Genomic DNA, 25,590 nt, shown 5'->3' with positions numbered 1-25,590 from the left:
AGTCAATGTCATGTGATGTTACGGTTTGTGCACTGGTAGAAATGGTCTGCTGCTAAAAAGTTCATAACAGAAGGAGTGAAAGCGAGAAAATTGTATGGATAATTACAATAAGCCTATACATTCAAGTGATCTAGATGTTCCTTAAGATGCTCATCACAGTAGTAGCCAGCTGTCACTGCAGACTGAGTTAAGAAAGCACACTTTTCTTTCACGCCTAGAAATCTAGGAGCTGAGATGCCATTAGGAGATAGGAAAAAGAAGATTGAAAGAGATTTGAACTTGGCAAGGAAGGGGGAGGGAGAGGACATCTCTCTTACTAGGTTGTTTTGCTGCCTACGAAAGAGGCAGATATGCAGTTTCCAAATTCCAAGCATATGGGTAAGAATGGGGATGCACAGAGCAATTAACAGAGTCAAGCAGAAGCTGGGATGAGCAGCAGCTGGAGCGCTGTTAAAGTCCTTCTAGGAATTGCTTCACCTGTTAAAGGGAAAAGGGAAGGCAGCCCTGGAACAACACAGGCAAGGACAAGGTCATCGGAACAGAAACGGGGCTCGAAAAACTCCCGGCAGATCCACATGCGGGGGAATAGTCACAAATACAAGAACCTGCCACATCGGACTCGAGGCTTGCACAGCCAGGTACAAACTGCACCCTTTATACTGCAAATACACCCACACGGTGCAACACTGAATTATCAGATAATCTGCACGCAGCGGGATGCATTTTATTTCTAAGAGTACGAAAAATGCCTGCAAACTCATAAATCATAAAGCTGCCTGTACATTATGATGTTTCACAGATAGACTGACAGATGTGCACACATTCTACAAAACATATTTATAGATCTGAGCTATGGCGGGGGTGGAAAAACTCTGAATCCAGTATTACTGCTCATATCAAACCCCAGTTCTGAGATTAGAGGCACAGAAGTTACACACGCAAGAACTATTGGTAATTCGCTTCTAGTAACTCTTCTGGAAACATAACAGAAAAAGTCAGTCTCACAGTGCAAAGGTTGTTCCTTATGAGGCATGTTTCTCACCCTACTGATCCAAGACAGTACACACTGAGAATATACAGCCAAATGTGACTTAATAAAATCTTCAAGTCTTCAGCCTATTAATTTTTTTGAATTTTTCTCATTTCATTCCAGTGATTTCATTAGGTTAGACTTCTTCACCTTTATTAAAAAATAATCAGAACTGAAATGTTTCAATAAACCCAATTCCTGTTTTAAGTTGTAAAAGATGATTCAATGCAGATGAAGCAAAAATGAAAGTTAAAAGTACAATGGCATTAGAGGCTTTGCGAATCTCCTTTAAAAGAATTTAAATACATAAATTATATATTAGTACTCTGGGATGTCTATGTTTGTTTTTTACAGAAAAAAAAATAGAACTTCAAAAGTAGTTTTTTCATTTCATTTCATTTTTTAATTTCGTTCGGGTTTGGTTTGGGAAGGGACCTTTAAGGTCATCTCATCCAGCCCCCTGCAATGAGCAGGGACATTTTCAACGAGCTCATTTTTACTATATTGTCCAGTTCTATGTATCAGACCAAAATCCTTTAAAACTTACCTGTGGGAAGAGCCAAAGGAGAAAAACAACACTTAAGGCACCACTATTGAAACAAACAGAGTAAACTTTGTATGGGGTAGAAAACGACGACACAATATTATTTTCAGTAAGAGGTTTAGTTTTCCATCATGTTTTCAAATTATTTCCCTCCCAGCACATTCAGACTAAATGAAATAATTTAACCTCTTCCCTCCCTCCATCCCTTAGGGCCATAAATGAAGTACAACCTCATAAACAACACAGAACGGATCAAAATTATCACACCTTACCCCAAATGACCCAGCAGCTAGAAGCATGTTCCACTGAGAAATTTAAATGCTACATATAATCAGTATCTACACCTAAATAAATGGCAAAAAAAACGCTCAAGATACTGTTTTCTTTTAAGATTATCCTAATGTTGAGGAGATAACTTCAGTGTTCTAGTCACAGCCCACCACAGAGCCAAACTTAACCATGTTCAACAGCATGTGTTTTTGAAAAGGAAATGTGGTCTAAGAAGAGAAAAATTCACATCTACAATACAAATTGGTGCACTCAGCTTGAACAAAGATCTGTGAGCAGGGACTAAACCACTGACTCTTTATTTCCTTCAAATCTGTATCAGAAAACTGGAAGGTATGTTACATGACTCAGGGTTCCCAAAAGTAATCCTGGAAAGCCCACAAAACAAAAACGTATTGAACAATTCAATATTCTTTACACTGAAACACTGTGGAAAACAGCCTGGTTATTTCATTACCTTACCCACAAAAAAAATCAGGGCCTGAATCTTCGGTTATTATATCCCATTGAATTAATTTCAGATATGTAACATTATGAAATTGAGACTTAAACCCAGATATTGGATATTTCCATATCAGAAATGTCTCGACAAAGACATTAAGAGATGAACATGTAGTTATTCAAAAATCATTATTATAACCCATATATTATGGATTACTTTATCTAAAAAAAACTGTATAAGTTATAAAAAAACCTACACCTACAGTCTTGGAGTCTGAGAACACAATAACGATGAGGAGTCAGGCTACCAGGTAACTGGATCTCTGGTCTCTAAATGTTGTACACTCTGAATGTGCCACCTCACAATTCTGCCCGATGGCCAGTAAGCCAAGACAATGAAGAATTGTTCCCTATTCATTTTCTGCATGTCCCCTTTGATTTTATGAGCTTTTGATAGTATCCTAAACTCAGGCATTTATTTTCCAGGCTGACGAGTCCTAGTCTGTTGGGTTGTTCGCTCCGCAAAATCTCTCTCACATCTGGCAGCATAGCTCAGAAGTGACCACAAAGATTAACAACATACATTATGTACTTGGAACCAACGTGTCTTTGAAGCAAAATTTACTACAGAAGTCCTTCACTTCAGAACTGGAAACAATATAAAAATGAGAAGGTTTGTTTAAAAGGAGTGGTTAAAAAGGGTAAAATGTTTGCAAATGGCACACACCTGTCTAATATTTATACCAAGGCTCCAAAAATGACACAACCTATGGAGAAAGACTTCCGAGAGATTAGAGTCAGACCAGCTAAGTGGAACAGTAAAGGAGACAGTTACGTCACGTCAGGCTTAAATAAAGAAAACGGCAAACTGATAGATCAACAAAACAAAACAAAACTAACACAAGAGATCCCAGCCAAAGATTAAGGGTCATCCTGCTAAAAGCTTAAGGTCTAATAACAAATCCCATCATAAGTATATAAAAAATAGGAAGACTGAGTATTTATGAAAGCCAAGAGGAGATAAAGTTAAAAAGGAGCACCTAGGTTTGATAAGGCCATAGCAGAAAAACTCAATGAGCTGACATATTCACTATGCATGAACTTAGGAAGTTTCTGAGGCCACAGAGGACATGGTGGAAGACCTGTCTCAAGTTGAAGTGTCATATAAATACATTACAGACCAAATCAACAGAATGAACAATAATAAATTGCTGGGATCAGCTGGTACTCTCTCAAACTTCTGAGGGAGCTCAAGTATGAAATAGCTGAACTATTAACTATAGCGCGTAACTAATTGCCTAAAACTGCCTCAGTTCTGGGGCACTGAAAGTTGGCAAATGTATCTTTTTCTTTTTTTTAAAAGGGATCTAGAGTGACGCAAAACTCTACAAATGAAGAGGTCTGATGTTCAGAACAAGCAGACTGATAGAAATTACAAAAAAAATTCAATAAACTTGACATATTGATGAAGAGTCTTTTTAGTAAGTCATAATTTACTGGGGACCTCTACTAGATTTGTAGAATTATCATGCATCCAAAAAATGAAAATACAGTTTATATAGTCTACTTGGAGTTCCAAAAGCTTTCCAGAAAATCTATTGCCAAAGTTTCCATAAACTAAAAGGAAAATCCATTAATGGATAGATAACTGTTTAAAAGACAGGAAATAAAGAGAAAACATTAAAATTGGTCTGCTGCAAACTGGCCAGGGAGGTCATCAGTTGAGCCTCAGAGAAACTGGTTAGGGCCTGAACTCTTTAATGCATTCATAAGTGGGCTGGAGAAAGGACAAATAACGAGACGACATTCACTGACGATTCCATGCTATTCCTGGTAGTAAAAACAAAAGCTGGATGGCTTTATTGAGACAGAGAACCAGAATATCAGAAAGGAAATAAAAAGTACATATATAACTGGAAATAGGGCAAATCAAATAGTATAAAGTGCTGGTTAACGTCCTGAAGTATCAGAAAGCCAAGAATTTCTTTTGTAAGTAGGCAATGCATCAGTTGGATACAAAGGATAAGACAGAGCTGCGCCGGTCTGCTGAGACCCTCTCCCCACACACACTACGCTTGAGTCACAGAGGTGGGAACTGACGGGTTGCAAGGTCCTGCTCAGACCTCAGAAATACCGCAGGATCCTGGTCACTCGTGTCTGAGTCACAGGGCGTTACCCTTTCACGTCACTTCTAAAAAGGATTCTCCAACTCCCGTCTTTCCATCACCAGTTTTATTAAACAGGTTGCCACACCACAAGCTCACATTCCACTGAGAAGATGCTGTACGTTCACAATCATACAAACCCAATCCCTCCCCCAGGGCGTTCTGTACATAAGCCCCTTGATTTATAATGCGAGCATTAAGACTGTGTTAATAACCAAGGCGCTGACCATGTAGCACATAGGTTAACCCTGCAATTGCTTCCAATCCATAAACAAAATACAAATGACAAACAACTTATTTTTAGCTCCACATATTCAGCTGTAAGAGGGATAAGGTGTCAGTGCACGTTACTCTGGGCTTATTTTACAGTCCATGGGATGACAGGTATCACCAAAAGGTGATTTAGCTGATCCTAAAATAAGTCATCGACTCTAAAAGGAGCTGAGGGTAACTAGCTCAGTTGTCTCAAGATAAGGAAGATGAATTCCACCCTAACTATACTAGCATCACAATTAATCATCGTTATTACATGGACCAACCAAGCACGGAGATTCACTGTGCCAGGATCCTGCCCAGAAGAGTTTACAGCCTGAAAAGTCCAGGCGGGTGAAGGAGAGAGAAAAAGCAACACATAAGCAATGTGGTGGAACGATGACAGAGCTATATTTTGGGACAATGGATTATTAGAGTGAAATGTAATTATTCTATACATACTGTTACTCAATTCCTCCCGTCTCTAAAAAGAAAAACCCAAGAGGAGACTCCTCTGAAGGAGAAGTAGCAGAGAAGTGACTACAGTGCTGGGAACAGAACCACACAAAACAGTCCCTTAAATGAACCATGACAAGAGGAACCAAGACTGGTCTTAATTTGTCAAGTTCTATAGAAATTGCCATCATAGTAATTCCAAGGAAATGTTTAAAAGCTACAATGCAAAGACTATCACTGGAAGAAGAAAGGACAGTCAAATCAGGTTTTTTTGACAAAGAGGTAAAGCAAGAACCAGAAGGAAGCTAAAAGTATTTTTTCAAAGAAATATTATTGCTGTGATTACAACTGCAAAAGGGAACAACATCCAATGAACCAACACTCACTTAAGATTTAATGTGGTATTTAAGAACATGCAAAAGCAGCGCGTAGGAAAAAAAGGTAAAAAAAAAAAGGGAATTAAGATAACAATGAAAATTATGGTAAGAAGCAGACTGAAAGAGTTAAGTCAGCTTCATAATATGATTTGTACGCTATTTTGCTTTGCTTATTATTACTTTCAAATTGTCATACCACTGAATGATGGAAACCTTGCCAACTACTTCAAAACTGACACGTTTTCTGTTGCACCGAACATTCCCAGAAGACATTTCCCCTCATTTTAATACAAAATCCTGTCAGATCCACAGAGCTGAATAAAAAAATGTGTAAAGGATATGTAGCTGTAATAGACCTCCCCCAACTAGTCAACTTTGGAATAAAAGATGATCAAAAAAGACTCAAAGATCCAGTGCTAGATTAATGCAAATATCTGCCTGTTTGCAAGTGTACTTTTTGATTAAACTGGCATACATCAAGTACAATTAGGAAGGTTATTTATAACTAAGAAATACATAATTCTGCATTTTAATGAGGGTGACAATTACAGTCAACAGTTGCTAATTAACATTAATCCTCTTGCTCTGCAAGTCAGAATTTCCCAATATGATTTTCATTGTCAGCAACGGACACACCAAAACTGTTATCGCAAAGCAGCTATTAGGTAGGCTGCTTTGACACAAATAGGTGTTCCTGTTATACACAGTAAAGAAAAGGAAGCTGCTGATGAGTTAAATTTGATAACCTCAGATGTAAATACAGAATGTCATTTCAAAATTTACTTGATGTCGACAACACGAAATATAATCAAGGCTTATCATTTTCATGGCTGAACCCAATTCCAAGTTTCCCAAGAGCCAGGCTTCACAAGTGAAATCTGATTTCAACAGAAGCTTGAAATCTCCCACTGTTAAATTTGGTTTTGATCCCAGTCCTGGGTTCACATCTGCATTTCACCCTTGAGACTTCAAAGCTTTTAGTGGTCGTAACCGAACAGCGTAGATAAGGGGTAGTGTTTGCCCAGTCTGTATCAGTTTCTGAAGCAAAATTCCGGAGCAAGTACTGAAGATGGGAATGATTACTACTGATTGATTTCCTACCATAGTGTAGCCTTATTGCAAACTTCTTTTCTTAAGCAGAGTGTCAAAAAAATGTTGGTTCTCAAAAACACTGAATTTTAAATCCTAACCTTCCAAAATTGCTCAAATGTATTTCTATTCATTGATTAAAAATAAATGCCAAGTCTACAGTAACAACTGTTGACCTAATTAAACGCTTCTATTTCTGATAGCCACGATCCTCTAAGAGAGAGATGATTTAGATTTGCTACGCATATCTTTCCAAAAGAGAAGTCTGTTTTAGCCTCTCAGCCATCGTCTCTTCAGACAGAAGCACTAGAAAACTATCTGACGGTCTCTTTCATACTGGTCTTTAACAGGAAGAGAGACTTGGTCCAGACACCATCAGAGGCACAAGATCATAATGTAACCCGTAAATAAAGCGCCTAGAAACGCGCCGAGGTGCTCGCCATCTGGGTCAGGCAATTGGAGTGGGATCAATGTCAGATATAAGTAAATGAGAAGGCAGAAAAGGAGAATTGTGAGTGCTAAGCAAAGAAACCTATAATGCACTTCTTACAAAGTGCTGTAAAATTCACATTTATTCACATTTATTTTGTAAGTATGAGATAGATGGGTTATTTCTACATACAGAGGTGCCCAACTAAAATCAAGATAAGTGATATTAATGTCCTATGGTCAGTATTATTGAACCTCGAAAGCAATAAACTACCAGTCGATAAATATTACATTTGCAACATAGTTAACATTCTTCTACTGTCTCTGGCACTTATTACACATTGTAACCGCAAGTCTACAATACATTATTCATATTTGGGGTGTCACTGAGTGATGGATTGCTGTAAGAGAGGCTGTCCTTTAAATAAATCAACAAATAAAAATGCAAATGTTAACATTTTCAGCCACAACTTTTTCCATCTTGAATGGGGAATGAAAATTTCACATTATATCGACAGCCAGCAGAGAGAACAATTAACAACCTACACTGTGAATAAGAGAGATTAATTTGCCAACGTCTGGTTTTATCACTTGCATATGGAACTATATTGGACTTTTTTGTGCTGCTGGCCTTCTCTGGGAGTAGGCAAAACTTGTGTCTCCTACCACATTCAGCACCTAACTTACCACCCCACTCCAAACACACTTAAATTAGAACTTAAGTTAGATCTGGAATGAAAGCTTTCTCCTCCTCATTCTCCTTTTGAACCTTGAATGGTGTCTGATCATAAAGGGGAAAAATAATCTATTTCTTTGGCAGTGCTTCCTTAAGACTCTGCAGTAGAAGGAACTTCATAGTATTGTCTTAAGAACAGAACCGTATTTAAGCATCCAGTGTGCACGGATCTGAAAGGCAACTACTGCATAAGGCAAAAGCTTAAATCTCATCACTGTCGTATTTCCTAACACTCAGCATAACAGATCTACTCTAGACTATTCCAGTGTGCATTATTAAGTATACAACTCTGCACATTATATTTTACATCAGATATTAATTTGCTTAAAAGTCCCTGAATACACATTCACCTGAGATGTGCTGGGCAATTGGGTAAATAGTTTTGTTTTTAAAATGTCCCTAAACACAGATTTATACAATACAATCTGTTTATAAAAACTCCAACAGGCCACTGTAGTCAAACAGATAATAACATAGCTCAGATACAATATTCATAGTGCAGGAACTTCTAAATCACTTATTTTAATGGCTACAAGAAACTTCACTCCAAGACAATGCATTCAGCTAGCATTAAAGCTCTGATTTAAAACTGCAACAAGAAAACATAGGCTTAATGCTGAAATCCCATACTATCACTCAATCCCTTAATTTACCTAACTGTTCTTAAATTCACTTCTTAGGTGCCCAAAATGAAAAATGTTACAGCAGAATTATCTGTTTCCATGGTGAGCAGAACAACCTTTGCCTGTGTCTTTTTAAGAGCTTGATTATCTGCAGTGTTACAGGACTTACTGTGCCAAACTCAACACTACAACTGTTTCTGCGTGGGGAGAGCCTGACAATTGCACCAGGGCTGTAATCAAATTAAAGTCTTTCACAAGGCACAATTTAAAACTTTTTTTTTTTTTTTTAAAAAAAGAATAGCTTAATACTTTGATTTAGAGCAGTTTTACTTCTGCTTTGCAACACAACACTTATTTTGCTGAAATCAGTGCCTAATTATACTTGAAGTGACATCTAGTTTATGTTAAAAGTCCTTCATTACTAAATGGAAGCACACCAGTGCTACTGCCTCCTCCTTCCAGCTCACAGCCGAAACCCAGAGTCTTCCTTCTAGGCAAACTGCAGTTATGAGAAAGATGTCCCTGGTCACCAAAAAGGTAATGTTTAAGACAGTCAGAGGAACTATGCTTTAGGGGTAAGAAACAAACTCTTCCAAATTTGCCCAGCCCCAACCCTGCCTGTGATATTTTTCTTTTTTCCGATATATCACTTTGGTCTAGGTAAATAAGTACATGAAGTAGAAAAGCTTTCCAGACCTGCTGTGAACAGAATTTCAAGGGGCTCACGCAGGTGTAGACACTTGGCTTAAGAACACTGGTAAGCAAACATGCAATGCTTGGCTGTATTATGAAAAGCAGCGACAGGTATGCATGGAAGCGCGATGGGCAGATAAATCCAATATTAGCCCAACTTGGAATGCCAAATAAAGAAATGCTATTTTTCTTTCAGAGATATCGCTGAAACCACCTTGTGCACATTCATTCTTACAAGTCTGGCCCTTCCACAGGCCTAAGGCTCTCAAACTGTATACCTTTACCTTCTAGGGATGCTGTTTCTTGTCCCAGATGTGATTCATCCCAAGGAAGAGAAAGAAGTAGGACTGCAGAGATGCTTTCTCAAGCAGGAGAGAGCTGTAGCACGCTGAAGCCTCCAGCTGAGCCCTGCCAAGGCCGGCTATCGAGCCAACGCATCCTCTACCTGCCATGCCTGCTTATCCAGCCAGCCCCCCACAAAAGCTGCGCCCGCACCCCGATGCCTTGCACTGGCAGGGAGCTTCTGTCGCTTTCCAACACCTTCTCCTTGGCAGCCTTTCCATCGCTGCGACTGCCAGGTGCCAGGGTTTGTGCTAGTTGAAGCTGGCACAAACACGAGTTGAATCTAGTCCTATGAATTTAAATAGTCAAAAGTAATTAGGTTTACACGTACTGCCGAATAAATAAATTTGCTCTTAGGCTAGGGCTTTGTGCTGCAAGTTTCAGGTCTGTGCCAACTGTTGTGGTTAAGCTGTTAACACCCCCCCCCCCACCCCAGATCACAGATTATAACAAACATGCTGACAAACCCCAACTTTAGTGGCACAAAAGCAGCAATAATTCTCAATATTGATTAATTTAGTTAGTTAAACCTGCAGTCTAAGCTTATAACCATTCAGTGATAAATTGAGACTGACCTGCTGCCCAAGCAGGTTTTTTGATGAAGGATAGGATCAGCTTTAGGTCTCCACAGAAATACTTGTCCATTTACCATTTTCAATTAGAGAAGGCCATGAGTAAGGGAAAGCACAACATGGCTGCTTAAACTGGTCAATTATACTTACAGCACCAGCGCCGAGAAAGAAAGCGAGGAAGCGTGGGAGAGAGCACCCCAGAAATACAGGATTTTTCACAATTTGTCATCAACTGGTAAAATAAGCTTTTAAGGATGACAGCTAATCAGATTCCTTTTACTGATCACTTTATCTGATATGATTTCTAACAGCATATTTCAACAAATATTTTACTCCCCTCTGCGCGAAAGAATGGACCATCAATCCTGCTGAATAAAATTCCTTTTTCTGAGCAGTTGTGGTATGATGTGAATAATTATATCTACTCCTCAGTGCTTGAATGGAATCTCAACTTATCACTATTAGACAGTATCAAGCAGTATCTTTACACTCCGATATTACTAGCTTGTAAAAGTAACCCTTGCTTCTAAGAGAAATACTTAGGCAATCTTGTGGTTTCTGTTTGTTTAAACAGTTACTTGCGGGAAACAGAGCCCAATCTATCTCAGTTCTTAAATCCTCCCAGAATTATCATCTCCTTCCTTCAGAAGGAAAAAAAAAAAGTGTTTCCATAGCAAGTAAGTACAAATTTGTCAATATTGATAGTGGTTTTTCACCTATTATATATCGCAAGTTCTCTCAGAAGATAGAAATAAAATGCCAGCTGCTGCCAAAAATACAGGGATGATATCAAGCATACATTTTCCTCGTCCACTGGGCCAATAGAGGATTAAATCTGATTCAAACTCTCTCATTCTACAAGAAACATTTAACTCTTCTTATGAACGGCTGTACATTCTTGTCATCCAACTAATGGTGCAAAATACAGCAAATTCATACTCTAATCTGCATTTACTTTGTTGCTTAACTAAAGATTTTTCTTAGGGTTTTTTTTGTGAAAAAATGTGGGATATGATAAAGAAACCCAAGGATTGTATACTGTTTTTCGAGGCACTTACCACGAGAATTGTAATCCTGCCTAGAGAAGGCAAGTTTTTTTTTAGACTCTAAGTGTAACAACAATGCTGCTTTCTGTTTCTCCATTGGAGCAGAAGTGATAATGCTGCTTTTCCAGTGCATTTAGTGCAGATATACAGTATAATCAGGAATTGCTGACTTAATGTGATTTTGTTGCTTGTCATTAAACATAAAATAACTCTGGTACGAAACATTTTAAAATAAATGCCATTTGATAAAATATGGAGGGGGAGGGCAAATACAGGGGGATTAAAATCTTCCGCTGGATTTAAAACCTAACAGGGGTTAACACCATCCATTCAAGTTATTTACAAATGTATTTAATATGTCAAGACTTGGAACATAAAAACTTTCTGTTCAAAATCTAAGTAAAATTAAAATGTTAGAACTTGGCATATTACTGCTTTTCTTATTCTAACAAGCAATTTAAGGCTTACTATAAATGTCAAAAGGATATGGCAGTTTTTGGTTTATATTTTCCAGCTCATGCTAACATGAAATATCATAGAAATTCAGTCACTTCCCTGCACCTAAGAGAATTTGACGGTTGTGTTTGCAGAATCTTAAACCAGAGATTACCTAGCGGCTTACCGTAAAGTGTCATGCTGGATTGGTGATGCGGCTGTGGTTGCAAGCTCTTTGCTGCTGCCTATCAGCACAGGGGATGTGGCTGCATAATTCCTAGGTCCTGAAGTCATCCCTGTGGAATGAAGACAAGCCAGACATCAGAAGCCCATAAGTTTTGGACAGATGTTTTGTGATTCTGCATTATTACAGAACACTGGGACTGAAAAAGGCAACATTTTTGGAGTGCCATGTGTACAGTGAAATGGCAATCAAAGAACTCATCAGCTGACAGTTCTGTGCACAGCATGCATTTCAGGATCACGTAGAATCAAATCTGTAGAATAAGTCACACTCTACAGCGTCCATCTTACTACTCAAAGTTCGACAGACTTGCACTTCTCATAGTGGTCTAGAGGATTCATCTTGTTTCACAGATACAGTTTTCATGACACGCTACAAGATCTTAGTTTCCCAAGTGTAAATATCACTATAATTGTATTTTTCTTTCAATAAAATAGAACTATTAGTCCATTCCTTCTTCCTCTCTCCCAGTAACCCCTGAATTACAAAATAATCTAGGTTGAAAGGTGAAGCCTGGAGGTCATGTAGTTCAATCCTCCGTTCAAAGTGGGGACAAGAAGAACAGGTTTAAGGCACTTTTCCAGTTAGGTTTTAATGCCTCCACTGATAGAAAACCAACCTCTCTGGGAAACTTCTCTGATTTCAGTGTTTGACCATCCACACAGTGAAAACGTTTTCTGTACAGCTAATCTGAGTTTCCTGAATTGTAATTTTTTCCCGTTGTCTCTTGCTCTGTTGCTGATGACTTCCAAGAACAGTTTCATTCGCTCTTCTCTACACCCTCTCCTTAGGCAGCTGAAGAAAGCACGAAGATCTGTGCTGAATCGTCTCTTCTTAAGGCTGAACACACCCAGCTTTCTCAGCTTGTCCCAGGAGGGCATCTCCTCCAGCGCTCCGACCGCCCTGGTTACCTCTTCTAGTCTCCCTACTGTTTGTCAATATTCTCCTTGCACTGTGAAGCCACAAACTGGACACAGGACTCTACAGATACAGCCTCACCAGGGTTGATCGAAGTGAAGTGTCACTCCATCAACATGATGACCCCAATTTTGCTGTTATGGCCCAGTATGAGGTTTCGTTACTCCATCACAGGCACATTGCTGACATGCTTTCAATTTGCTGTTCAGCAGGACACTCAGTTCTTTCCTGGCAAAACTGCATTCTAGGTTCATAGAATTGTAGATCATTTTGGCTGGAAGAAACTCTCAAGATCATCAAATCCAATACTGGCACTAACCCATGTCCCTAAGAACCTCATCTACACGTCTGTTCGTCAGCACCCAGTTGGTCTTGTATTAGATACGTCTAACACAGCTGAAGGAACTGGTGCTTCCTTCATTGGACCTCAACAGGTTTCTGTCAAACCACTTTCCCAGCCTGTTACGGTCCCTTGAACACCGGGCCCTACTCTCCAGCATGTTGACCACTTCCCCAGCTGGTGTTGCCTGCAAACTGTCAGGTGCATCCTGTCAGATTGTTGTTGGCCAACTAGCAACTGGCTATCAACTGGACTGATGACAACCCTTTTAGGCTGGTGGTCCAGCCAATTTTCCACCCATCTTCCACCTTTTACCCACTCTCCTGAGAACTTGTTTTTATAGATGGGATTTAGTCAGACAGCTTACATACAGGCAGTCAGAGGTAAGTGGAATAGGCAAATTAGGAGTAATCTGATCTACTACACAAAAGTCTGAGGGTTTGGGCTTTTTTAAATCTAGTCTAATTAGCTCTGTCCAAACAACATCACTTAACTAAACAGTAAGTAGAGGGAAAACTACAGGTCTCAGCAAAAATTTAAGTCAAATCAGTGTTCAGCTCTTCAAGTAATTCTGTCATGCGTAAATATTTCTCAGCTCTCTGTACAGCAATATTATCTACCATCCAGGCTAGAACATGAAGCCACACAACAAGGTTGTAATTCCCAATTCAGCGCAAAATTTACACACATCCGTGGGATTAAGATTATTTAAAATATTGCATTGATTTAAGGGGAATACAAATATATACAATATAGTAAAACCACGTTTTAACATGTATTCTAGGGAAGCTAACAAAAAACAATGGGTTCTTATCGTCCTGCTAGAATGCATTGTGCTTCAGCACCATGCCATGAAAAAAATCTCACCTAACAAAGAGTTAATTATCAGTGAAGAAATAAATATCAGGGGGATATATGTTGATTATGTGTCCCTGGTAACTTGATAGTCTGCCAATCCATGATGAAAATAGTGGGTATGCATATAAAGACTGGAAGCCTCTTGCTTAGACTTTTGGCTTTATGATTGAATAAGAGATATTTAAAAATCATTTCACTTGACAGTGGAATGAGGCAGACAGATTTTAAGAAACTAATACCAAAGTAATAAAAACCTGGTGAGCATGGGAGAACATAGTCAATTCCTAATAGAAGAAAAGGCTAGCACACTGTCAACATACTACATTCATAGCAAAGTAGATGTATTTCTCTGAAAAAGAAAATATATGGACTTGGAAGTGGCCAATACAGCCTCAAGGGGACTATTCAAAGACCCAAGTGTGAAAATATTACCAGGGCTAGAAATGGAAAACAAGAAAAGGAACTAAGCAGGAATATACTGATGCTGTTAGGCTGCACAGACGTAAAATAGGGGTAGCAAGAAATCCTGAATAAATGCACATCTAAATAAAAAAATGTTTCAAAATACACCTTGAAAAAGGCATGCAAGTCAATTGAGGGGAAAAGAAACACCCAGGAGCAAACAGGTTCTATGAATATACAAAGAAGATCTAATAATGATGCTAATATGGCTAAGCTACTAATAATTTTAAAATATACTATGAGAAAAAATAGAGAAAAGGAATATTGGCAAGTAGGAGATAATGAAGACCATGTTGATGTATAATACCTGCCTATATAAAGCTGATGAAAAGAAATTATCAGGGAGAAAAAAAAGACTGAAATTCTTTAGTCTGAAGGATATATATTTCAGGGCTAAAGGGAATTAGTTAATGAATTTATGAAGTGACTGGTAATTATTTATGAAAAGTCATAGAGAACCGGGGTGATACAAATGACAGCAAATTAATTAGATTTGCAGGTGTTGGAAGGCAGTATGAGACTGGAGACCTTGCAGATGATCTAGAGAAGCAAGAAACATGGAAAAAGAATAGACACATTCACCCTTGAAATAATAATTTTTAAAAAGCTCATATATGGTGTGATAATCTAAATCCTGACACCAATTGAGAGAACCCAGAGTAGCAAAGAATAGCAAAAAAAACAAACTAGATGTAAGCTCACAAGGCAAGGTACCCAAAAGCAATTACAGATGTCTTCTAAATGGTAATGTTAAGAATACTATTTTCAATTTGTTTAGCTTGGCATAAGAATGATTTAAAGTAGATTAAAGTCTCATTTGAGAAAATTCAAACAGCAGTATAATTCTGCTTGAGAAACAGACAACTAAAACATGAAGAAAGCAAGGAAGTGCAGCAGTCTATGTTTTGAAAGTGTAAACACTTAGAATGAAGAAACACAGTTGAGGCTGGTTCAAGCAGTAATGGGATGAAAGTAAGCAAAGGGAAAATCTAGGCTGATGATCATGAAAGAAATCTTTATGAATTGAATAATACTAATACTCATAATACTTAACATTTATATAGTACTTCATATCTTCAAAGTGTTTCACTAATATTAACTAATTGCTCTATTCAATTGTAGGGAAGAGTCTTCCCTCAAGGGACAAAGTTCCAGATCCTGAATCCCTAAGAAGCTACGTTAGAAAACCTACTGAAAAACAAACACTACACAGAAAAATCAGCCCCTGGAAAACTACAGATTCTATGACCTAACATAATTTTCCTTCTCTAGCTTTTTCTTTTATATATGGAAAGAAAGCTATCCATGCTATACAATATAATGCTGATGCTATTCCCCCCAACCAGATACAGAGGGAAAAATAATTCTTTCCTTGTATCAATGCAGAGATATTTCAGGAAGGTGGTAAAGAGGAAGACTTTAAACAGAGATGTAGAGAAGTGTCCAATATTGCAGAATGTAATGGATAGAATCTAGTTTAGTTTCCCAGCCCAAAAGCAAATTTTTTCCAGGGCAGAAAGGATGAGAAACACTACTCCAGTGCTTTTTAACTAGACAAGCTGTTAGATTTTAGTACAAATAGACACAGCTGCTGGTGACACCAATAAAAACAATTTACTGCTGAAAAGATCTAAGACTTGAGGATTGCTTTGTCTGCTTAAAGTTTTGCTGGTAAAACTAAAAAAGTTTGTCTACAAGACACAAACACCTGCTAAAGCAAAGGAATAAAAATTAAAGAGCAAACAGAAATAGGAGACAAAAAGCATCAAAGGAAGAATAAAAGCTGATTGCTTAAGCTGATCTTGTAAGCTTCTACCCTGGAAAGAGAGAAATGCCCCTTTCACTCTACGAGGTGAGAGGACCAGGTTAACAATGCTCTTCTTCCCATTGCTAAACATCTGCAGGGAGGAAGGGAAAGTGGGTTTATTACAAAAATCGCATTTTCCAGACTCACTGAACTCAGAGTAAGTGAGCAGTCCTGCAGGCACTAAAGCCTTCCAACATTCCTGATTAAACATTTTATCTTCTCAAAAAAACAAAACAAAACAAAAAACAAAAACAAAAAAACCACAAAATTCTAAGAAAACAAAGGTAGTTGAAGAAGACAACACCAACAACATCAAAATCTGGTGCAACTGCCCCTGTTGCTTGGAGGGACACTGTTGCTCAGTCCCCCACATACACCCACCGTTCCCAGTGGTACAAGGAGATTATACAGAGAACCCAAAGGCCCAGGTCAGCGCTAGCACTGCAATAAGGTGTGCCTGGAGACATCTCCATCCTGAAGAGTTTACAATATGAACGGACAAGACAGATCAAGGATGAGAAAAATAAACCTTCGCAGCAATATGTTAATATCTGCCTGCCAAGAAGTTTTCAGCAGACACGTTTCTGTACAGAGTATCCAGCAATGCTGTTTTCTGACCAAAAGGCCACCCTAAGGTACATGGCTAAATAATATCAAGTTTCATGTTTCTAGATGTCACCATGTTGACTTAATTCCTCTTCCCCACACAGTGTGGCTTAGCTAGAGCTCAGCTAAAAGTGCTGCAGTAGTGGGATGACTTTCTGTTGACACAGCAGGTACTGACCACTGTCCAAGACAGACCTCCAGGCTTGCCGGCTCAGCGCTCTGACACAGTAAAGCAAATACCACATTTTTATAGAATTCACCACAGAAAACAGCGTTAGTATCCACCGTTTTATTTTTGTGAGATGCTACATAATCGCTTCCTAACAAAAAAAAAAAAAAAAAAAAAATAAATTCTGAAGCAGAAATACCAGGTCAGCAACGGATGGGAAGATCCAGCAGGAGCAAGGACAGACAAAGCTAAGTCCAGAGCTAACTAGAATTAAGGAACTTGATGTTGTGCCCTGGTGATCCCCAAAGATGGAAAAAAACACTTTAGAAGTATGTGTGTATGCTTGTTAAAGGAGTCCAAACATATAACAGAGGGAAGCCAATTAAAAAGGTACTAAATACAGAAGACTTCAACTTCAGTGATTAGTGCTAGGTAATTTGCCTTGTGATAAACAAGCCGTTCAGATCAGTAATAGACCTGAGATTGTTCCACAGCTTGAAAGCATTTCTCTGAACTTTATCTGGTATCACAGCGAGTGCCAATGTTTATAAGTTAAATTTTGCCATGCAGCTCTAAATCTTCAAAGCCAGCAATCCCAGTAAGCGTTTGCAAAAGATACTCACTATCTTCAGAGATTATGCTGACCATTACAGTCACTAAATCAGCATAGGTGCAGCTCAGTTGCTACATATAATAGCCAGGTGCAGCTTGTAACTTCTACGTACTAAAAATGAAATGAATGAACGAAGGAGAGGCTAGGTTGGATTTTTTTCCCCCGAATCTACGGAAAATAAATTACTTTTTGAGGACTATCCCTATCCAAGGAACAAAACCCATCATCTAACTGTGAAAAATCTCAATTTCATCACTACAGTATTGAGAAAGAGGGGGGAGAAGGAAGAGGAAAAGAGAAGAAAAAAATAATGATAGCTGAAAAAAATATAAAAGAAAACCATCAGTGAAAATTGCCCCTGAAACTTTGCAGAATTGTAACGGCTTTCTCTTGCTTAAATTGATTGGTGTAGCAATGTTATAAAATGACTATTAGGATTCATTGTGCACAACAGAAAGTGTGAAATGTCAGCAGACTATACAGCAAAAGTAATGGGTCTTGAACCCCTGTTAGTCAAAAATGATTTTGTTTCAAATTAGAAATTGATTTTTTTGGACACAAGCCCTTTACAGGCTTCCAACTTTTGTAGCTGTGCCTTGGAAGAGATTAACCTCAGACACTGTTTGGGTCCAGGCTGATGATACCCTTTTGAAAGTTTCTTCACAGGGACTGCTTTTTAATGTTGGTACGGTCTTAACCAATAACACAAGTTATTTGTTCCTTTGAGAACTGCACCACATTTCTTCTCATTTTGCCATTTTCTTTATTTTTATGCTGACATATATGGCAAACTGGCTGACAAGCTAAAATAAAAAAAAAAAAGCTAGCTCATAATTGAACCAAGGATTATGTTCAAGGCTCAACAGTGAAACATCCAAGCTGCTTTTGTTCCCAATCCTTTCTCTTGCTAAGAAAGATGGCTTCTCTGCCCCTTAAATGGAGGTACTAAGCTAAGAGCAGGATAGATTCTAGCTGTACAGACATCCCTGTGTGGCAAAATATCAGGTTACGATGGTGGAGCCATTACTTGGGGAGGAAACGAATGTGAAGAAGATTACATTTCAAGAGCAAGCCCCACTGCACTTATTCTCTGCTTGCTGGGAAAGCAAAAAGAATTGTTGAAGTAGCTTTTTGAGACTAAAGGTCTAATTTTTTTCCCTTCCATCAGGAACACTAACCAAGAAGATCACTTTTTATTTACAAGGCTTTCTAAGCTTTTTATTACTTTAAATGTAGCTACTTTTTCTTAGTTTAAGTAACTTGCAATACTCTCCTTCTAATTATACATTTTACTGATACACTCTTGAACACATATACACAATTTCTAAATGCCATTAGCACACTCATGGCCCTGCAATACAGTATGCTCCCCCTTACCTTTCCTTGATTTGGTGCCTTCCCTCTTGGTTTGCATCAGAAGGCTTCGCCCGTCTTCCATGTTTGCACCAAAACCGGCCATTTTCTTCCCTGAACTGCTCCCACCACTGCTCCCTGGTGTTCTTGAGGTTTTGCTTACTCGAGGTGTCCTTGGAAAATAATCTTCACATTTCAACATGGGTACACTGGGAGGAAAGAAAGATCATGCCATTATGTGACGCATTCAGCCCTTTTAACATGCACCCAGCCCTGTCCCCGGCTTTCACTCTCCAGAAGTGTAACTGTCATGGTGCCAGTTGAGCTCTTGCTGAATTCATTTGCAATGTCTGAAAGCAGGATGCCTAAAGATCGAAGAGTTACTAACCTACTTTAGCAGGAGTCTTTGGTTATCTGCAGCTGGCAGCACTCTGACAATTATATTTCAAGTTTTGTAGTATTTGACACATTCCCTCATGCATAAAGTCCTGGATTTCCTGAGTGGTTAGGACAGGACAAGTGGGATGAAGAAATGGAAAGTGCTTTGCCCAGTACAGTGGAGCAAGGTTGGAAAAGTAGTTTAAAAAAATGCTCACTTTGCTAGGATAAAGCAGAAACAGAGAAGAACGCAATAGGAGAAAACTGGAGTCATCATTTGCAAAAGAGAAGTGGATGATATATCGACTCAAGAAGGAAAGAGATGAGGAGAGATGAGACAAAAAGTGAGATGAATGAACAGAGTAACTTCTAAGCAGGACAGAGAATGCATGAGCAAACTGGTGTGAGAATATCTGGTGCACTAAGTGCAGCAGCTTGGTTAGAGTAAGAAAAAAGAAAGCTAACCCGAATCAGTATGGTTCAAGATGAACTTCTGCACAGGACCAGAAATAATGCATCAATAGCACCAGGATGCAAATTTCACGACGTAGAGCAAAACATTTTGGGCAGACAGGAGGTCGTGGAGACCCATCTTTCTCTCAGTAAAGACAACCTACCTCTTGCAAATACAGCTCTCTGGGCAACAACTACTGCTTTAAATGAGGATTCCCATTAGCCCCATCATCGTTACAAAAAAGTAATTAAAAGCATGAAAAAATCTTTGGATTATGCACATGAAGGAATACAATGCATTCCAAGATTATACTGCTGTACTTGAAAGCATGGGGGTGACATATAGCTTTCCCAAATTAACAGAAGATTATAAAATTTGTTTTCCTGTACAAGCACCATTTTACATGAGCAACCCTAAGATCAGCACTGAGTTTGTATTATTTGGGACACAGCTTTGTGGACACTGATTCACAAGAATCTTTTACCTAAAAGCTTACTCTACTGAAGTTATTGTACATCTGAGCAAAAAGCAGATATTTGATGTTCCCATCAGCAAGTGATAGCTAAATTAAAAGTTTCAAATCAATGTGCTGTATAAGCCATTGTTTAATAGGGCCCACTGCGTCTGTTGGACAATTAGTATTACTCCTGTATTATTAATGCAGAATATTATATAATGGCTTATGACCTATAATAACTGGCTGAAGTGTTGGAAAAAACTTCTCTGAATAACCTCCGTTTACTTTAGGGCTTCAAACTGTGGCCACTAACAATATTGCAAAGCGTTATTAAAATTTATGGTGGACTAAATTAGTATCTTATTTGAATGATATGAAATTTTTAACCTACTAATTCTTGCAACCCATTGTACAGCAAGAGGTGGGTTTAGGCCCTAATAGCTGTTTAAAGAGGCTTAAAGGTGTAATACTTGACCAGATTTCTCTGATAATACAGGACTTGATATTCCATTTGCCTGTACTTGGATGATTAACAGCAATTATAAACATCAAAGTTGTCATTATTTGGATGCTTTCTGAGGTTTTGAAGTACGTTTAATTACAACCTACAGATCTTCTGTGAAGACAGTGACCTTTGGCTTGTAGACGAGGAGACGATCACTCTGCTAGTTCTCTGTAATACCCCTTCTACATGGTGCAGTTACCTCTAGAATACCAAGTTCCCGTTTAAATAATGCTATGTCAGAGGCAATTCAAACAGAAACATACACCAAGAAGAAGCTGCAGAAGCTAATTTATGAGGAAATAACAAAAGCAAGTGTATTTGTATATATAGCTCACTAAACAATTAATTAGAGCCTGGTTCTTTAGCTCACACTAAACTTTTGCTCAACTAAGGAGAGTCAAAACTTAAAACGACAAACACTTAATCTGAGAGGTGTGCAGATCAAGGAGGGAAAAGGATAATGCAGAGAGATACAAAAATCGAATAATTAACAACATACCAAAATTAGACGAAGAAATCATAAGTAAAAAAACCCCATATATATATATATATACATATATATATATATATATTTCAGAACACGGTTACTCATTCACCTACAGAATAATTAGTAAAATGAATGCTGTGACTATCGCAACCTGGAAAATTTGAAACTAACATATGGTCCAAATGGATGAGTTATGTACAGCTAGAGAGATTAAGTGACAAATCAGGTCCTTTGCCTCTTTTCAAATCCCGCAACGCATCATATCACTCAAATGCAGCATGGTTAGTAGAACTTCCTGCAGGGCACCGCAATATACGATGAATTTCCATGCTACTCCCTGAAACTGCACAACAAAGAAGACTGTCTAAATAAAGGCCTTATTAACCTACCTAACCTACATACTAAGGCAGGAGTTGTAGAGTAGCATTGCCAGGAAAGTGAGTCTCAGCCCTGCTGCCTCCTTATGAATATCGAAGTATAACACAAACAAAGGAAAACACACCTTTTTTCCATTTCGTCTGTGCTTCATATCGCGATATCCCTGCTGAGCATGAATGGCAAATTTTAAATGTCATTCAGGACCCATTGAATACTGCTAGTATTTGCATTCCTTAAAAAGTAGAAAAACATTAACCTTTTGTTTTATTGAATTAAAATGCCATGGAAATGCTGATGTAGTCTTCGGAGACTGAAATACTTTTACAAAGAAGAATAGCTGTCATTTATTAGACATAAAGAACAATTACTTGATAGGATGCTTTCTGACAAAAAGCAGATTGGTATTCTCATCATAGAAAAGGCATTGTAAAAAAACCCAGCACAGACCTCTGAGACTTGAATAATTTAAAGCTGCATTTGGTGCAATTTGAATTTTTCTTTAGGGAGGCAAAGTTAAATACCTTTAATTTGTTCTAATTATTTCAAATTTGCAAGTTAATTATGGCTGATCATTAAATAACAAAAAGGACTATCGTCTCCATAGAGTTTTACCTCCTACCCTCTGCATTACTTAAGCTAGATTTTAGTATGCATGAATTAACTTTCTAAATAATCACACGGTTTGACTAAATGGCTCAGTAAAATGAGCTCTGATCCTCAGAATAAGCATTAATGGACATTAGAAAGGCTATTGGGACCCATGTTACTTACATTATAAGTATTTTTAATGGGGTCTTATTTACTAATCTTTATGTACTGTTCAAGTTAGGGCACCATATAGATACATTATTCTGCTTTAATAGGGAAAAGTCAGTTCTTCAAGATACTAAAACAAATGTCCATTTAGAGCCAACTAAATTCATTTTTAAATTAATGCAGGAAAACTCTGATAGAATTTAACTTGGTTTAGCTGCTCATCTTGATGAATCAATCCAACATAATGGGAGCCTTGGTCTGCAAATGGAGTTTTACAGATCTATTGAATCACTAAGCAACTCAAGCAGCAAAGACTCTTGCCATAGAGTAGCGTTTACTACCAGGATGTGGACACCCACGAGGTTTCCATCTCTTCTCCGCTCTATATGTAGAGTTCATCTGATGGGTTCCCAGTCATCAATCCCAAATTGGGATACTCACCTTGCACTGAACTCTGATCTTTCTGTGCATTTTTCAGTGCAGATCAGTGGCAGCCAGGGAACGCGACTACATAATAAGTAGCCAGAAACCCAAAATACGAGGCAATTCATGACTCCAGTATATATGTTCAACAGATGGCTGTCTTAATGGTACCCTGCTGCACCCTGTTGAGGCAAGGGCTTGCGAGTTTAACCATTATCAAAGTAACAGATTGCCGTGGTAGGTTAGCTCCAAAAGCAAACATGTTGGAATGTTATTTTCCTGTTCTGCAATTTCTGTTTTAAAAATAAAATAATTAACAGTTCATGTGTGCAATCTGCTGCAATTATATCAGGCCAAGAATGCATAACACTTAATGATGCAAAACTGGTAATAAGTAGACAACCCAAGCAATACGTTTTTGTAGCTGGAACCTGTATTGCCATTTCAGAAGCAGTTTGACAAACAGGCTGAAAATTGCTTTCCCCCCACCCTTCAGCTGGGATAGTTTTCAGCCATGGCAGTTTCCAGAGTCAGCTCTGAAGCAGCAGAAACACAAGTGCTGGAACAAAGATGAAGCTGTCAATACACCACAGGACTTTCTTTTCAGAAGGGGTCTGAATTCAGGGCAGTTTAAACCAAGTTATCAAACAACACCTTTGAAAATCACCGGTTCCAAAGTTGGACTGCTTGGGAAGTTGCTTGCCTCCATAGCAAATAAAAACACATTCGTGGGAAGAAAAGGACTGTAGACTTTGGACAAGTGAATCTAAGCAGCAATAACATTGTACTCCTGAACAACCCAATATTTTCTGTCTTCTCAAGTGTACTGTGTTAATCTCTGTAAGCCCCTACTTCCACAACTATAAAGTGCCTCAGATTTTCTTTTTTCCCCAACATGTCAGGTAGGGCAGTGTGATTACCCTAATCCACAAGGCAAAGAAGATGATAAACTGATGCAGTAAAGAAGCTTAGCCCCTGGACAGCAAGCAGGTCAACTGAGGTGGAAGAGAACTGGAACGAACTCCCGAACACTCAACTCACCGAAAAAAGGAGACCCTTGAAATTAGTGCGTATACCATGGATGTCTGCTTAGAGATAATCACAAGGAAAAACCTGACAACAGAGGCAGAGCTTATATCCCTCCTCAGTACATCACCGTCTGCAACCTAGAGTCCTGTTCTAAATGGACACATCCTGTCTGTTCTTTCCAATGGAGCTGGGAGAACCATGTCAAGATATAAAAGCCACCAGAGAAGCAACACATGGGAAAGTGCTTTGTGTAGGGTTTCCAACACCACAGGATGGCTGAGTAGAGCTGGAAGAGGGGTAAGAGTGTTGCAGGTGAACAGGAGAACAACAGCATGAACTTCAGGGCAATCTCGTCCCTGAACACCCTTGTGCTACTCACCACAAAACCAACCTTCTCACATCAGCGGATCCACAACCTTAAAAACACACAGTTACAAATCTAAAGCCTATAATACGAAACATAGTGTGCTCGAAAAAAATCTAAGCTTAACGTTTTTCCCCTACTTTAAAAAGGAGGAAAAATATACTGTTCTAAATGCTACAGACCTTGAAGGCCATATTCAAGCCTAAAGTGAGATATTGTGGCCCAATTATGAAACTTGGCAGTTTGAGGCTTATGTGAGATGCATCAGCATGTTAATGACACTGCTGGGATCCAGTGCATGTTAATAAGAAACAGCTGCTTTTCTTTCTAGAGACCATGTTCATTTATAGTTTTGAGATCACAGAATCATAGAACAGTTTGGGTTGAAGGGACCCTCAAAGCTCATCCAGTCCAACCCCCCTGCCATGAGCAGGGACATCTGCAACTAGATCAGGTTGCTCAGAGCCCCATCCAGCCTGGCCTGGGATGTCTCCAGGGATGGGGCATCAACCACCTCTCTGGGCAACCTGGGCCACTGTGTCACCACCCTCAGAGTAAAAAATTCTTTCCTCATGTCCAGCCTGAATCTCCCCTCCTTTAGTTTAAAACCATTGCCCTTTGTCCTATCGCTACAGGCCCTCCTAAAAAGTCTGTCCCCATCTTTCTTACAGGCCCCTTTTAAGTACTGAAAGGCCACATAAGTTCTCCCTGGAGCCTTCTCTTCTCCAGGCTGAACAACCCCAGCTGTCCCCAGGGGAGAAGTGTTCCACCTCTCCAACAGGCCCATGATCTTTGGAACCAAGTCTATTTCCTTTCTCACATATTTTTCTAGGCAAGAGGCAGGAAGGCAGGAACAGGTAGGGGAACACCTCAGCAGCCATTTTATATTATCAAATTGCTTGTAATCAAAGGATTTTTGATCACAGAAAACAGTGTGCACACAGTACAGTGCTGAGAAGTGATGCAGAGCTTTCACCTTTTAGAGTCCTCTTCAGTCTCAACATCGTGGAATCCAGTAATGCCTTTGGTTATATCAGGATTCTCTGGGGGTTTTTGTTTGGTTTTGTGTTAGTTTTTTGGTTGGTTGGTTGGTTTGGTTTGGGGTTTGTGTGTGTGTGTTTTGTTTGGGTTTGGTTTTTTGTTCTTGTTTTTTCTGTTGAAACAACTCTCTTGGATCTATCATATTTGGTTTCAGTTTCTCTCATCTCAGAGGATTTATATCAGCAACTACACCAAAAACTTTTTCATATATGAAGCTGTACCTGGGTACATTAATCCATAGCACAGCTTCTCCATACCAGTCTTTCAAAGACCAGTTTGTTCCCCATTCCCCCAGTAACTGGTGCTCAGATATTTAATTCCACCAGCAAGAACTGATACACATAGGCTCTTAATTAGCAATGACCTATTAGATCATACTAGCCATAGGTGACACCCTGACCTCATTGAATCAATCAGAATACTGCCTTTA

General features: G+C 38.8%; 1 protein-coding gene across 1 annotated transcript in view; it reads right to left on the bottom strand.

The window, feature by feature from the left end:
- The window catches only part of KIAA1328, a 178,511-nt gene that overhangs the window by 18,998 nt on the left and 133,923 nt on the right, over nt 1–25,590 (bottom strand). The window contains exons 9-10 of the mRNA XM_082075412.1: nt 18,913–19,097; nt 11,706–11,814 (exon numbers count right to left, since the gene is read on the bottom strand). Coding sequence (XP_081931538.1) covers nt 11,706–11,814; nt 18,913–19,097 — 294 coding nt within the window. The remainder of the gene's footprint in view (nt 1–11,705; nt 11,815–18,912; nt 19,098–25,590) is intronic.

Source organism: Streptopelia decaocto, assembly GCF_964273445.1.
Source record: "Streptopelia decaocto genome assembly, chromosome: Z".
NCBI lineage: Eukaryota > Metazoa > Chordata > Aves > Columbiformes > Columbidae > Streptopelia > Streptopelia decaocto.
This window is presented reverse-complemented; position numbering and strand designations above follow the sequence as displayed.